The sequence below is a fragment of the Lonchura striata genome, chromosome 1A, assembly GCF_050655825.1.
Source record: "Lonchura striata isolate lonStrDom1 chromosome 1A, ASM5065582v1, whole genome shotgun sequence".
NCBI lineage: Eukaryota > Metazoa > Chordata > Aves > Passeriformes > Estrildidae > Lonchura > Lonchura striata.
The window spans coordinates 63,413,290-63,427,975 of NC_140741.1; the positions used below are offsets into that span (position 1 = coordinate 63,413,290).

General features: G+C 36.8%; 1 protein-coding gene across 5 annotated transcripts in view; it reads left to right on the forward strand.

Moving 5' to 3' along the window:
* The window catches only part of SRPK2 (SRSF protein kinase 2), a 125,500-nt gene that overhangs the window by 95,112 nt on the left and 15,702 nt on the right, over positions 1-14,686 (forward strand). For all 5 annotated transcript variants that reach the window (XM_077783638.2, XM_077783640.2, XM_077783639.2 and 2 more), the window contains 7 exons: positions 884-990; positions 3,314-3,479; positions 5,539-5,564; positions 7,011-7,257; positions 8,210-8,698; positions 12,325-12,425; positions 12,519-12,626. In XM_077783638.2, coding sequence (XP_077639764.1) covers positions 884-990; positions 3,314-3,479; positions 5,539-5,564; positions 7,011-7,257; positions 8,210-8,698; positions 12,325-12,425; positions 12,519-12,626 — 1,244 coding nt within the window. The remainder of the gene's footprint in view (positions 1-883; positions 991-3,313; positions 3,480-5,538; positions 5,565-7,010; positions 7,258-8,209; positions 8,699-12,324; positions 12,426-12,518; positions 12,627-14,686) is intronic.

Sequence of the window (14,686 nt, forward strand, 5' to 3'; positions counted from 1 at the left end):
CACATAGTTAAGATTTTAACATCTTTTCTGATTTCCAGGTACGTTAAAGTCATTCCTAGCTCATGTTTCAGGATTAATTGGGCATAGTCTAATTGTATAACTTCCTGCCAGAATGTTGTGGATGATAAAACTTTAAATTATCTTCCATATCTGCAGATTTTCTCAATAGAAGGATAACATACCCAGGCATGTAGGTGTAGAATCTCTTAAGTTAGAAAGCCTTTGAAGCAGAAATCACAGGAAGTTCCTAGATCATGTTTTTTCCTAATAACCTCCCCTGGTAATTGACTGTTTGCCTCTGTCATGGGCCAGTAGTAAATGCTGTGTCTAATTAAACATTTTGGTATTGTGCTTTTTGCATGTTGCTTCTGAGTTCTGCATTTCTTTGTTTAAGAGTTCTTTGATGATTGACTTTTGAGCTTAATAAAACAGTGGATGTTATGGTTCATTTTTAAAACATGGTTGCTGCACACTTTTGTTATTAAAACCTCCTATTCATAGAATTTAGAATTTACTAAAAACTAGAGAGCAGAGGCCAAATCAGTACTTTCAACTGTCTCAAAGAAAAGAAATGCCTGTTAGTTGCTTTTTACAATTATTTTCTTAATTATTCACCCTAACACTGTTGTTAACATGCAGAAATAATGCACAAGATTTCCATAATTAACATGGTTTATTTTAATTGATTCTGCTGTTGAACACTGCTTCTGTATGGTTTTATATATAATTGAAACAAGGTACCAAAGCACTTACCATGCTTATTTTAGGGAGACTCATTTTCCCTCTAAAGGGGGTGATGACTTCTTTAGCCAGAACACAAGCAAACATTTGTGTTGATCTCATGAACAAGTTTATTTGGAAGTTATCCTTAATTAAATTACAGATGTCTGCATGGTCTTTGAAGTACTTGGACATCATCTTCTAAAATGGATAATCAAGTCCAATTATCAAGGCCTTCCTATCCGTTGTGTTAAAAGCATAATCCGACAGGTAAGTTTTGTTGATGTTCTAATTAGGTTTTTCCACAATTGTTAACAGTTTGAAGGTTAGAATTATGATATTTGAACTGAACTCTTACTGCTATCTAAGATAATTTTGTTTTAATCTCAGTGGGGTTTGCAAGAGCATCTTAATGGGTAGCCTGCACTTCTGCATACAGGGGTTTTGGGGGTGTTTGCATTGTGTTCTTTAATTCTCTCCTATGATAAAGTAGTTTCCTAAACTGCTTTAGAGAATAAAAAGTTGAAGCAATGAATCTTTTTCATAGATGTGAAGATACTCATATTAAATTGCAGTTTTGGTTGACATGTTGGGCTTCTAAATAAAATGTGGAAAACAAAAGATTGTAACCGTGGAAAATAGTAATACCATTGTGATGTTGATAGTGAGGAACAAAAATGGTATCTCTCTGAAAAATGGTAACCTGTTCTTTAAAGAAATTGGTGTCTATCTGTATTTAAGTTTTTGTAGAGTCAGAGTGTTAGCAACTTGAAGCAGTTCAGAACATTTCATTGGGATATGTTCTTTCAAAATATGTTCTTTCACTAATCTGTGAAAATCAAGTTGCTGAGAGGTGATTTTAAGGAGAAAGTATTTCAGCAAGGAGAAAGCATATATGTAATACATCATACAGTGATTCACTGAAGGACCTGAAGGAACATCAATTCCAGCCATTAGCCTGCTGCCAAGTCTGCCACAAAACCATGTCCCTAAGTGCCACATCTGTACTTTTGAAAATACCTCCAGTGGTGGTGATGCCACCACTTCAGTGGGCAGCCTATTGCCTTGGCAGCCTTACCAGCCCTTCAGTGAAGAATTTTATCTGATCCAGTCTAAACTTCCCTTGGTGCAACTTGATACTTGTTCTGATTCTGTTGCTTGTTACCTTGGAGAACAAAGGGACCCCCACCTGGCTGCCACCTCCTTTCAGGCAGTTGTAGAGTGAAGGGACCTTTTTTGTCAGCCTCCTTTTTTCTACAGACTAAACACCCCCAGTTCCCTGCATCAGACTTGTGCTCCAGACCCTTCCCCAGCTCTGTTGCCCTTTCCTGGGCACGCTCCAGCACTTCCATGTCTTTGTTGTAGTGAGGGGCCCAAAACTGAACAGAGGATTTGAGATGTCCCCATCAGTGCTGAGTACAGAGGGGCAATCAGTGCCCTGGTCCTGCTGGCCACACTATTGCTGATACTAGCAGGATGCCATTGGCCTTCCTGGCTAGCCAGGCACACACAGGCTCATGTTCAGCCACTGTCGACCAGCACCCCCAAGGGCCTTTTCCCTGGGCCACTTGCCAGCCACTCTGTCCCCAGCCTGTGGCACTGCCTGGGGTTGTTGTGACCCAAGGGCAGGACCCAGCACTTGGCCTTGTGGAACCTCATATAATTGGCCTCAGGCCATCATCCAGTGTGTCCAGATCCCCCTGCAGAGCCTTCCTGCCCTCCAGCAAATCAATGCTCCCACCCAACTTGGTGCCATCTGCAGACTTTCAGTGGGTGCACTTGATCCCCCTGTCCTGGTCATTGAGCAAGATACTAAACTGGTCTGGCCCCAGTGCTGAGCCCTGGAGAACACCACTGGTCATGGCTGGTGAGGATGGAACTCCATTCCTCACCAAGCTCTTCAGCCTGGTGTCCACTCAGGTTTTACCCAGCAAACAGGGCACAGCCCAGCCAATTCTGCATCTTGGGGAGGTAGTTGGAAGTGAATTGGATAAAGGCGTTGAGCAGGCCGGTCTGATTCTGAGGTTAGATGCAACTTTGAAAGTGGTATTACTTAGATGAAGGTGTGAATCACAGAGTCTTCCAACCTGAATTGCTTTTTTAATATAGACAAAGGTAATTCGAACACTTCATACCTGAGAAAAGAGGAAGAGCTTAGTCCTGAAAGATTAAAAAACTTCTATTTTTGTGAGACTGGAATTAACTGTTTGGACTAATGAGAGTGGCATTGTTTGGTAAGGCTTTCAGGTTGCTTATTAAAGATAATGTAGATCTTTCTTCTTTTTCTACTTGGACAAAACTTGTGCTGTACATGTTTTAAAAACTGATTTCTGAAAGTTGAATATGAAGCAATTCAGTCATTGCTCTGGTGTTACTGTGCATCAAACAGTTTTGCTTTGTAAGCTTCTGTAATTTCATACTGCAGTGGAAAATTGTGTTTATGGTACTACTTGGTAATACATTTTTTCCATTTTTTGGGTACTTTTGAGCATCAGGATAATATCAGGCTTATTTTAAAATGCAGCTGAAGGTTGAGCTTAATAAATTCAGTTGCACTTTCAAGCAGATTTTTAAAAACTCCCTTTGTAATTAGGTACTTCAGGGTCTAGATTACCTTCACAGCAAGTGCAAGATCATTCATACGGATATAAAGCCGGAAAACATTTTGATGTGTGTGGATGATGCCTACGTGCGCAGGATGGCTGCTGAAGCTACCGAGTGGCAGAAGGCTGGTGCTCCTCCCCCTTCTGGCTCAGCAGGTATGAACAGCATATTAAAATGCAATGTAGGAAACTGCCAGCAGTATGCTATTGCTAACAGCATTTTGTCCAGTGAAAATTCACAGTTTAAATAATTGTATGTGAAAAATGCATGGCTGTGTTTTAATTCTTTTTCCTGCTCTGGAAATTATCCAAGTAATGATTTCTTACTGGTTTTGCATGTTCAAGTTTTCAGGGTCCCCAGAAACAGAAAAATATTTATTGGTGTAAACTTAATCCTATCCCACAGGCTTTAATGCCTGCGTTTTAGTCACATTGGAAGCTTACATCTCTAATATTGACAACAATAAATAATCTTACCTAAATTATGTCTAGTTCTGTTGTAAGTTCACCAGCATCCTTGTGAAATCATCTGCCTTTTTGTCTATTGTAACTTACTTTTAAGACGCAGTGAAAAGTTCTACACTTGTGGGTTTTCACCCTTAAAAATGGAATTTATTGTAACTAACTGAACTTGTGATAAGCCCATTTTCCTGGGGGCATAAAATGTTTTATGTTAAGCTTGCCAAGAGTTTAGATAGGAACTGTACCTTATGTTTAGCTAGGAGAAGCCAAGGTAAAGAAGTTGACAGCAATAAGCAAAGACAAACAAGGAGGAAGTGTGGCTTTTCTAGTGATTTTCTTTTTAGTACTATGTACTATATATTTTTAGTACTACAGTTGCTACTAATTTGCCAGTTGAGCACATCAGCTACAGGCAGTGGAAAAGTAATTCCCTTTGTAATACTGTCAGAAAATTAACAGATTAAAATCTGTGAGGTATATTAAAAATACTTGCTATATTGGGAGCAAATACAGTGATCAGGATCCATTTCACAGCATTATATATTTTGAGATGAAAAGTCATATAAATGATGAATGTATTATATTGAACTTGACATAATGTGTAATCACATAGCTAGAGATTTTATGTTATTTATGTGGGAAATAACTTGATTTTGTTCATGCAGCCTTTGTATTGCTTCCTGACATTAAAATAAGTATTATTTTAAGGAATGGCATTCTTATCACACTTGCTTCTTAGCAAATTGCAATTAAATATATGGCTTTCCACACAGAAGCTGAAGATGTGTTTTCTTTACAGCATTGCAAGAATAGGTTGTATATAATCTCCCTTTTTATAGCAGTGATGGCGCTCAGATTTAAGAATCTTTTTGAAAACCTTGGTCTTTCCAGGTTATTCTAGCAGGTTTTTCCCTGAGCTTGGTAGCAGGATCTCAATGTATAAAACAACTCTATTTTATTTGCCATTCTTTAATTGCCATAGGCCTGTGGGAGGTTCTCCCCTGTTCGGTTCCTCTTGCTTCACTTCGCTTCTGTCTCCTGTTTTTGGTTATTTCTGTTGGTTTTGATCACAGGGAGAGGTTTTATGTTTGGGAGAGGTTTGTGGTGCTCTGAGAGTGTAACAGCATTGCAATCCCATCAGAGCCAGTCACTGATGGGATGCTGCTCAGAGGTGCTTGGAAGAGCCCATGCTGGAGCTGCTTTTTCTGTGACATGGTGTGTTTTTAGCCTCGGGCACTTCTTCATGCCTCCAGCCCTAGCAATCAAACTGCCTTGTTTCAGAGTAAAGCACATGAGTATTTGGCTTTTCTGTTGGGTACAACACAGTAGTTGTATCTTTGCTAATATTCCCTGAGCTATTTAACCCAGTCTGTACCTGCTCTGCCAGCTGACATACATTTAATCTGTGACAGCTCTGCAGTCATTCCCTGTTCTCTATCCACTCTTTATTGTTCAGTCTTTCTTTTTTTTTTTTTTTTTTTATTTATTTTTATTTCATAAACTCTGCCAACCACAACACAGTGAACACAGCTGCTAGCTCCTTCCAGTCCCAGATGCTCTAATGGAGACATCAAATGATTTCAGGCAGTGTGTACTTGTAAAGAGTAAAAAATCTGGCTAACAAAGTAAACTTAACACTGCCTTATTTATTTAAGAATATTTTAAAATTATTTATATGAGTTTTTTCTTTTATAGAGTTGTTTTTGAAAAAGAAAGACTTTATTTTATTTACGATTTATTTTTGTCTTTTTAGTGAGTACAGCTCCACAACAGAAGCCTGTAAGTATTGTTATATAATACAATTTAACTGCCTTATTTTCTGTGTTTCTCTGGCTATTAATATGTATTAGACTGTTAGTAGCCTCAACCCTTTTTAAAAGCTTCCTTTGAATAAAGCTTTTATCTTTCAAAGAATATTTTTCTTTTCATGTCTGTGGCTTTACCATTGTTAAGCACAGTGTTTCTGTGATGGAAATTCTCACAGACATACAGTTCTATAGCTATTGTCAAACTAAGTTAAGCATTGCCATTTTCTTCTCTTGAGGAATAATCCATTTGTCCAAATCCTGACAAAAATGGGTGAATGCACTAAATATTGTGCATTGCAGATATCTTAAGGGTATAAAGGCTTTAATCATCAAAGCCTGAAAGTTGAGGCAATTTTATGAGGTTTAAAGATCTCTTTGCTATATGCATATAGGAAAAAACAATGGTAATACAACTGTTCAGAAATGTCTGCTTTCTGTGTGTACAGAACATGTATAATTTCAGTGGGTATAAAACATGGATGAAAATTACTGGGGTTGTGAAATTTAATGTCTTGTTTAGATGATCCCATGGCTTTTTGTGAAGATAACAGTATTAACAGATAAACCTCTAAGGAAATGTTTCTCTCTGTTCTTTGTACTTTATGTTTTGATTGTATGAGGATTTCTTACTGTGATATTTAAACAGTGAGTGGAAACTGGATAGATCTCATCAGATCGTAGAAATAGAAGCCACAGTTCAGTTAAAATGCAAGGAAGTGTTTCAGTCTGAGCTCTGTATTCATTTTTCACTTCCTTGTTGTTGTACCTGAGTTTTTCAATCCTTATGTTACATAAAATGAGAAACTTCATAATGACCATCTGCTGTTTGTAATTCATATGTTTTGGGCCAGAAGGGAGTAATAAAAATGCTTTCATTGCACAAGAAAATAGCTGAACAACACAGGTTTTATTTAGAATTCACTGTTTTCAGAATCTTTAGTTTCTTGTGTCTTTTTGCTTAGAATACTTTTGCAAGTTATTACCTGCATTATACAGAGAGAGAAATAAGGTATTAAATTTATATGTAAACAACTAATATGTACCTGATTATTTTCCACATACAGTATCATCTGTTAATCTGGATTGAAGTTTAAGATTATTGTGTTTAGCAAGGTTATAGGATCATTGGAAATTCATTATGCCATCTTAGATGTATGGATGTATTTTGCTCTTGTATCTAATAAGGACCGTGTAAAAACACAATTAACTGTGTAAAGTTTTGGTGGATTTTTGCTTCATACAATCCTGTATCATTCTTGATTTGAAGTAAACTGGAAAAATGAATATAATTACTAAATTACTTGCCATCTAATAATTTCAAAGGAATAGTAATCAAACTGTAAATTAGTTTGGTGTGAGATGCCTTGAAAATCAGGAATTCATTTTTCTTTTTCTTTCTTTGGTATTAATATTTCAGGTTGGAAAAATATCCAAAAACAAAAAGAAAAAACTGAAGAAAAAACAGAAGAGGCAAGCTGAGCTGCTAGAAAAACGCCTGCAGGAAATAGAAGAACTAGAGCGGGAAGCTGAAAGGAAAAAAATAGAAGAAAATGTAACCTCAGCTGTACCATCAAATGAACAAGAAGATGAGTACCACCCAGAGGTGAAACTAAAAACAGCTGATATAGAAGAGGTAGTAGATGAAGAACCTGGAAATGATGATGGTTAGTGTTACTTGTTTTTATTGACTCTGAGTTTACTGTTCCAGAGCAGAAGGTAATTGTGCAGTGTTGCATCTGTGCAGTGAACAAAATCTCCTAACTGTCCTAGATCATTAAGTGAATTTTCTCCCATAGATGAAATTGTAACCACAAAACCTAAAATGGTAAAGAAAAATCAAACTTACTACCGAAGTGAAGAAAACCATCAATAGCAATGTATAGCTATAAGCAGTTCCAAAAAGCATGTAGAAAACTCAACAGGCACCGTGCCACATTAAGTGGAACAATTGAGTATCATGGTAAAGTAGAAGAACAATAAGATGCATTTTTCTATACTATTTTTGTCGTAGTTGGAGTCATCATTGCTTTCCCCTTTTCTTCTTACAGTGTCTGTTGTAATGATCTATCAGATAACAGAGATTGCAACTTCTTCGCTAAAATTTTTGATACGTCTTGTTAAAATTCCTGTTCAGTCCTGGTGACTTGGACCATAATCATTATGGTCCAGCTCCATTCTGGCTTCTCTGATTTTCTTGTCAGCTCTTCAGTCCTGATAAAGATGTAACTACTGAGACTAGTCCAGTTTGGTTTTTGTTCTGCTCTTACAGAGAGTTTTCCTACTTCAGTGATGACTCCGTTCACATAGATTGAATTCTAGACTTTCAAAAGCTTGCTTTCAAGGCCTCATTCATCTTCCCTTCATAAGATTATTCTCTTCTGGATAGTTCCTTCCCGAACCACTTCCCATTTTTTATTTTTCCTACAGTCTTACTAGTCTGTCATTTTGCCTTTAATTTAAATTTTAAGGTTTGCATATTTTAGTGATATTCAGTGTTTCCTTGTGTGATATGTCAGAAGTCAGGTAGTTACTGAAGAGTTAAAAATGACAAAATGCCCAATTTTAGTCTGGTTTATTGATGTGTGATGTAATGTGTTGCTTGCCAAAATTTTTCAGGTGAAGCAGAAGATCAAGATGAAAAAGAAGACACAGAGAAGGAAAACACTGAAAAAGATGATGATGTTGAGCAGGAACTTGTCAACACTGACTCCACAGACCCTAAGTGGATAGAATCCCCCAAAACAAATGGCCATATTGTGAACGGCCCATTCCTATTGGAACAACAACTTGAAGATGAAGAAGAAGAAGAGGAAGAATGTCCAAATCCAGAGGAGTATAATCTTGATGATCCAAATTCAAAAAGTGATTATTCTTATAGCAGCTCCTATGAACAGTTTAATGGTGAATTGCCAAATGGACGTCATAAAATTCCAGAGTCCCAGTTCTCTGAATTTTCAGCGTCGGTGTTCTCTGGGGCTCTGGAGTCTGTAGCCTGTGGCTCTGCTGTCTCTGAAGGATCAACTGTAACTGAAAGAGAGGAGAGCAGCCCATCTCATGACAGAAGCAGAACAGTTTCAGCTTCCAGCACTGGGGATTTGCCAAAAAGTAAGTGTTCCTCTTAATGACTTCTGTCTAGTAGCATGGGTATGTATAGGCAGTGGTTAGGTTAAGAAAAGATTGTTCAAGTGAATTGGATGGTTTTTCATGCAGAACTGTGATTTATGGGTTATTTTCCACTCTAGAACTTGCTTTTAAGGGGTATTAGATAAATAAATTATCATACTAAATAAATTATCGTAAATAAATTATTTGCATTGACAAGTCAGTCTACACGTGAAAGAGAAAAGGAAATCTATATTTGCAAAGAGACATCATTCCTGTAGTTTAAAGGTAGAAGATGAGCATGAGATCATGTAACCTGATGTCCTTTACAAGTCAGTAATACCTTTTAAGCCCAGTAACTTTTCTTGTTGGCTTAAAATGTATTTTTAAAAAAGAAAAATACCTGTTCTTAAATTGACAAATGAAATTATAATCTGTTTTGACTGAGATGTGTTCCACTGCTTGTTACTCTGAATTGTTTTAGAATAATTGTACCAAGTTTGAACTTGTTTGGCTGCAGCTTCTGTCTGTTACTTCTTGTCACATCTTTTCTCAGTCGTAGTGAAAAATTATGTATTATGCTGTGTTTTCATTCATTAATTGTTCTTTCTGTGTCAAACAATTCCTGTCTTAACCTTTCATTAATACTCAGCAGGGCATGTTGCCAACCCTCAGCTCATTATGGTGTTTCTATATTCAGCATGGTTTTGGATATTTAAATTCTGGCCGTCAGTCCAGAACTTTTGCCTGTAAATCCATTTGAAGACATGGAAGGTGAAATCTTGGTGTCATTTCAAAGAGCTGGATTTTTGCCATTGAATTAAATAGCTTCAGGATATTACACATAGGTCTTATTTATAGTGCCAGTGGTTAAATGATAAATATACGGGTTTCAACTTTAATAAAGAAAATACTGGGAGTCTAAATGTGTGAGCAGATAGCAGAAAATGGGAGTTTAGGGAGAAGATCACCAAGCCTGCCATCAACATTGCCACAAAAGAATTAGAGCTGCAATGAAAAATGTAGTCAAGCGTATTTCTAGGTTTAAGACTTTAGAAGAGCAATTCACACAGTTTATTACAGGGTCTGACAGGTAAGGTGAGAAATATGAAATAAAATACAGCTCAGTAGAAACTGCATTTCTGGAAGATCCAGGAAAAGTTCATCTCCTTATGCTCTGAAGTCCCTGAAACAATACAGAGGAGGTTCCTAGATGCCTGGTAGTTTCTTCTTTTGTTCAGCCAGCTGTGTATAGTCAAAAATACTCCATTGCTGTTTTACTGGGGTGTTGTGCAAAATCCTTATGTCTTCAGAGATTAAAGCTGCTTTTGTCCTCATGGAAACAGCTTATCTCCATAGCTGGAGGAAAAAAATCTGCTTTATTCCTCCTTGATGTTATCCCATCAGTTCACACACCTTTCTTGCAAAGAAAGAAGACAGACAGTAAATTCAGTGATAGTTGACTTTTTGAAGAAAGGGGCAAAGATGAATGTTACAGATATTAATGGCATCAATAATAACATTGAGTATAACAGTAATAAAACAGATTAAGGTGTTTAGAAAGAAGCATACAGGAGTTAGAGGCTATTTAATATTTTTAAATGGTGCTACATAATTTTTCACCATATCTTTATTCGCCTTTTTTTGTACTGAAGTAGACTTTTATTTGTTCCTCTTTCTCTAGGCATTGCTATGCATTGTTAAGTGGCATGGTCTCACTTTTTTGGGGTTCTTGCTTTATTTGGTGCACAAACCAGTTTGTGTTTATTGGATGAGCAGTTTTTATCTTTCAAGTTTTCACTGCGTGACCGAATGCCCTGAAGATAGATCTCTAATTTCCTCACGACTCTCCTCCTCCTCTTTCCAGTGTTTGAATGTTTGCTGAGTACATTGTCATGCTGAGATTGTGAGAATTAAGGTGATACTTCTTAGTTTTTATGGAACTAGGACACAGAAGTGTTCACTAATTTTATGCCCAGGTTAAGCTTATTTGGATGCTTTTTTGTGAGTACTTTCTAGAAAATACACTTGTTCTGACTTCACTTTCAGTTATAAATGATCTGTATTTGTCAAATACAGAAGCCAAGAATTTATCTTTCAGAAGAGACAGGACTTCAGCATCATAAGTTTTTAGAAAAACACAGAAGTGTAGGCACTGTATTGCCTGCTCAGGTCCCTTTCTTAGGGAAGAGGTTGAAGAAAGCTGTTGTGTAATTCCATGTTCAGATGTCTTAGTCATGGGGCTTTTTTCCCCCTCTTCATTTGACTTTATTTACTGCAGTCCTTCAAAAAGACATGTGGGAAGCATTTTCCAAAGACTATTGAACTGAGAACAGTCCTGTTATTTCTTCAGTAATGCATGTGATTGTGTTTAAAAAATTGCACTGTACTATGCAGCATGTTTTTAAGGGAAGACTTTAATATTAAGCTTACTAGTTCCCATCTTTTGATTGTTTTACTTCTGTTCTTATGTTGATGCTTTTTATAAACTTGAGTCTTGGACTCCATTCCAGCTTTTTTAGAGGGCTGTTAGTTGAGGTCACTGCCCCCTCTGCCATTTGCTATTTACTCATGTATTTTCATTCTCCCTCTCCTCTGGTGGACCCTGCCACTATCTTTTCTGGTTGGCTAATATTCAGTGCTCTGATGATCCATTCAAGCTTCCTGTGCCAGCAGTTGAAGATCTTCTGATTTCAGTCACTCCTAATTCACTATTATACATCCAGTATTTTTTGCCCTTGTCCCATGTCTGGTGTATTTTCCTCTTCCAGTTCTTTCATCAGTTTATCAGATCATTGCAGTCACAAATGCTTTTTGGATCTAAGTACCTCTTTCTTATTTTACCTTCAGTTTCCAGTTTACATCTTGTAGCTCTGGGACAAGGAAACAGAGATCAGTCCTGTGCTTCCCTGTGATTTGTGATATCTGGTTCTGTCTTCTGCCTTCAAGTCATCTGCTTTCTTTTCAGTTCAGGAACTAGCAGGTGGAATGTCAAAACAGAGAAAAGCAGCACCTGTACTTGTGGCATTAAGGTTTCAGTGTCCCAAGAGCCTCTAAAGATTGAAAGATAAATCAGATTTAAGTTCTGCCTTTTTAGTCTGGATCATAATTGATGCAAATAGGACATTCAGAGAACTTTGAATGCTGAATTATTTGTGAAAAGGATGACAACAGCCTCCTAGGCTCTTGGGTGAAGAATCCAGCCAGATTTTATTTACTGTAGCCAGGCATGGAAGTGCAGGATTTATTTTCTCAATCAGACTGTTCCAAGAACATATCTTTCATGTGTGTAGTGGGTGAGTTCTTGGAGTCTGAGTTTTTACATTTTCTGTCTGAATCAGTTCTGGGAAACATACTCTGGTTTTGCTTAGAAGCTCTTCTGGATATTGTAGTAATAGTCATTTGGCAGCTAAAAAATGAGAAAAATTTGCACTTGAAATGTACAAGGATATTTAGAAATCAGGTTAAGAAATCCTATTTATGTTGCTTTAATTTCTTGTAACATTCAGCGGATTATTTTTATGACTTCAGTGTATGACAATGCTGAACAAAGTGTCAAGGCAAAACTGTTTAGAGTTAATGAATAGTAGGCTTAACATACTAACAATTCTGCATTTTGCTTGTGTTAGCAAAAACTCGTGCTGCTGACTTACTGGTGAATCCACTGGACCCAAGAAATGCAGATAAAATTAGAGTTAAAATTGCTGACCTGGGGAATGCCTGCTGGGTGGTAAGTGTAACTACATCATTTTAGCAGTTCAGTATTTAGAACAGGTCTTTTTATAGTCCTTTTTTCCCATTAATGTGGTTCTTTCTATTTTAGCATAAACACTTCACAGAAGACATCCAGACAAGACAATACAGATCCATAGAGGTTTTAATAGGAGCAGGTTACAGTACACCTGCTGATATCTGGAGTACAGCATGTATGGTAAGAACAGTGCAATGTGTATTTTACAAGAGTAAAGGTCCTAAAACAGTTGTTTATTGAGGAAACCTGATGGGGATGGTTTTGAAATTTTGACACAAATACATTATTGTAAATGATGCTGTATCAGCTGCTTATGATTTCTTTAATTTCTTTCAATTTCTCAAGCCTTCTTAATCAAAAAGAAATATTTTGGAGGGGACATCCAATTTTCATGTGATGTGTTTTAAACTTGTAGTCAGAAACATGCAAATTTAGAGAGAAAATATATGTCTGTTTTGAATGACAAGATATAACTGACAAAGTACAACTGTTTGTTTCATTCCTATCTTAGAACCTGGGCTACAGTTAGCTGTGATTACATTCCATTGTCTTGTGTAAAGTGGCAAAACAGTGAAATAGTTTAAATTGGTGCCAAGTGCAGTGAAAACATGGACTGGATTAGGCTTGGTTCTAAACTTTCAAGAAGGAATTCTGTTTATTGGCCTAAAAATATGTGGTAGCATTCTGTAAAATTAAGTTTTAACACAACTGAAATTACAGCTTTTTAAGAGTCTTTAGGGAACAGAAAAAGTGAAAACTTAATCATGCAGCTTTCTGAAACACTCTAATATCTCTTTGAGGATGAGCAAACTGCATGCATTTTCTAATTAAAGATAGTATGTATATCCAAAGAAAAACAAATTTAGAAATACCTTTGCGTATTTTAAAAGTGAAAACTTAATCAGGTCTTTATATTTTACAAATACATGTCTGATAAGAGTAAGTGTGTGAGGAGAAGACTCAATACTAGACACAGTTTGCAGGCGTGGGTGATGAGAAGAATTACACAGCTCAGAGGGAGAGGAGGAGGATTGAAAGGAACATAAAATCCTACAGATATAAGTTCAGCAAACCATATGTTGGAAGTAGCTAACCCATAAGTGAAATTAAAGTATGTCTGCTCTGGAGTTTAATACTAGTTTTTTCTTTAGTACACAAAAAACCCATCCATTTCCAAATTTACTCTTCTGTTTGGGGACAAAATGGAGAATTTTTCTATTACATTGAGAACAAAGCATATAAGCTATTTCACAGTTTGTTATTTAATTCCTTAAGTTTTTCTTCTCTTAACTAACTGCAAAATCATTATAGAGACTTTTTTACCTAGTATTTTGTAAACCTCAGTTGAACTTCATAATATTTTACCTGCATTCATCTTTAAGTTGTACTTATTGCTGCTAATTTTATAGTCTTATACAGTCTTTTAGTCTTGCAGCTAAAGGCACGTGAAGCAGGCTGAGGTCTACCTAGAACTGTGTTTAAAGACTGTGGGCTACTAAACAGCAATATCACACCTAAGGAATATAATATTCTTGCAATGCTTGGGGTTGCCCAGCCTACTACAACTTCTCCTCTGTGTTATATAAGTGTTACTGCTTTCTTCAAACTCATGGAGAGAAAAAAGCCCAAAGCATCACTGCCACTGGAGGTATCTTAACTCAGATTCACAATTATGTATGAAATTTCAGTATTTTAAAGAGAAGAATGTATTTCTGCCTTTTTGTTATGTAAGCCTTGCAGATAGTAAAGCATTTGAGGCAGAAGTGCTGTAATTCTGTCTTCTGCCACAGTCTTTAGATTTTTGCCCTTAGGAAATGCAGTAGAAATTTTATAACATTAAAGCACTTACATACAGTTGTTGAATAAAATTGTCATCATGGTATAGTTGTGTAAAAAATAGAGAGCAGCCTCTCAAGCTCATAGAAAAAAATTCATCATTTGAAAACCCCTAGAATCTGTTTGCATTGCTGTGTGGCTGAGAAAATGGGTCAGAGCATTGGGGATGCTGATCCTGTATCAGATGGAAAAGTAGGGATTGCCTTGTTTCTGCAGAGGACTTGTAATAGAGATTAATGGCCAGGAAAGCATTCCTGATGTGGAACTGCAAACTCCTAAATTTATTTAGGCTGTCTTTGGAAATTATGATGTGAACCTCTCCAATCCCTAAGGCAGTCAAGAACTGTGAAGTGCCAAAGTATTTGAATGCCCCTATAGCCCCACTTGCTTTCTCAAGTTTGGTT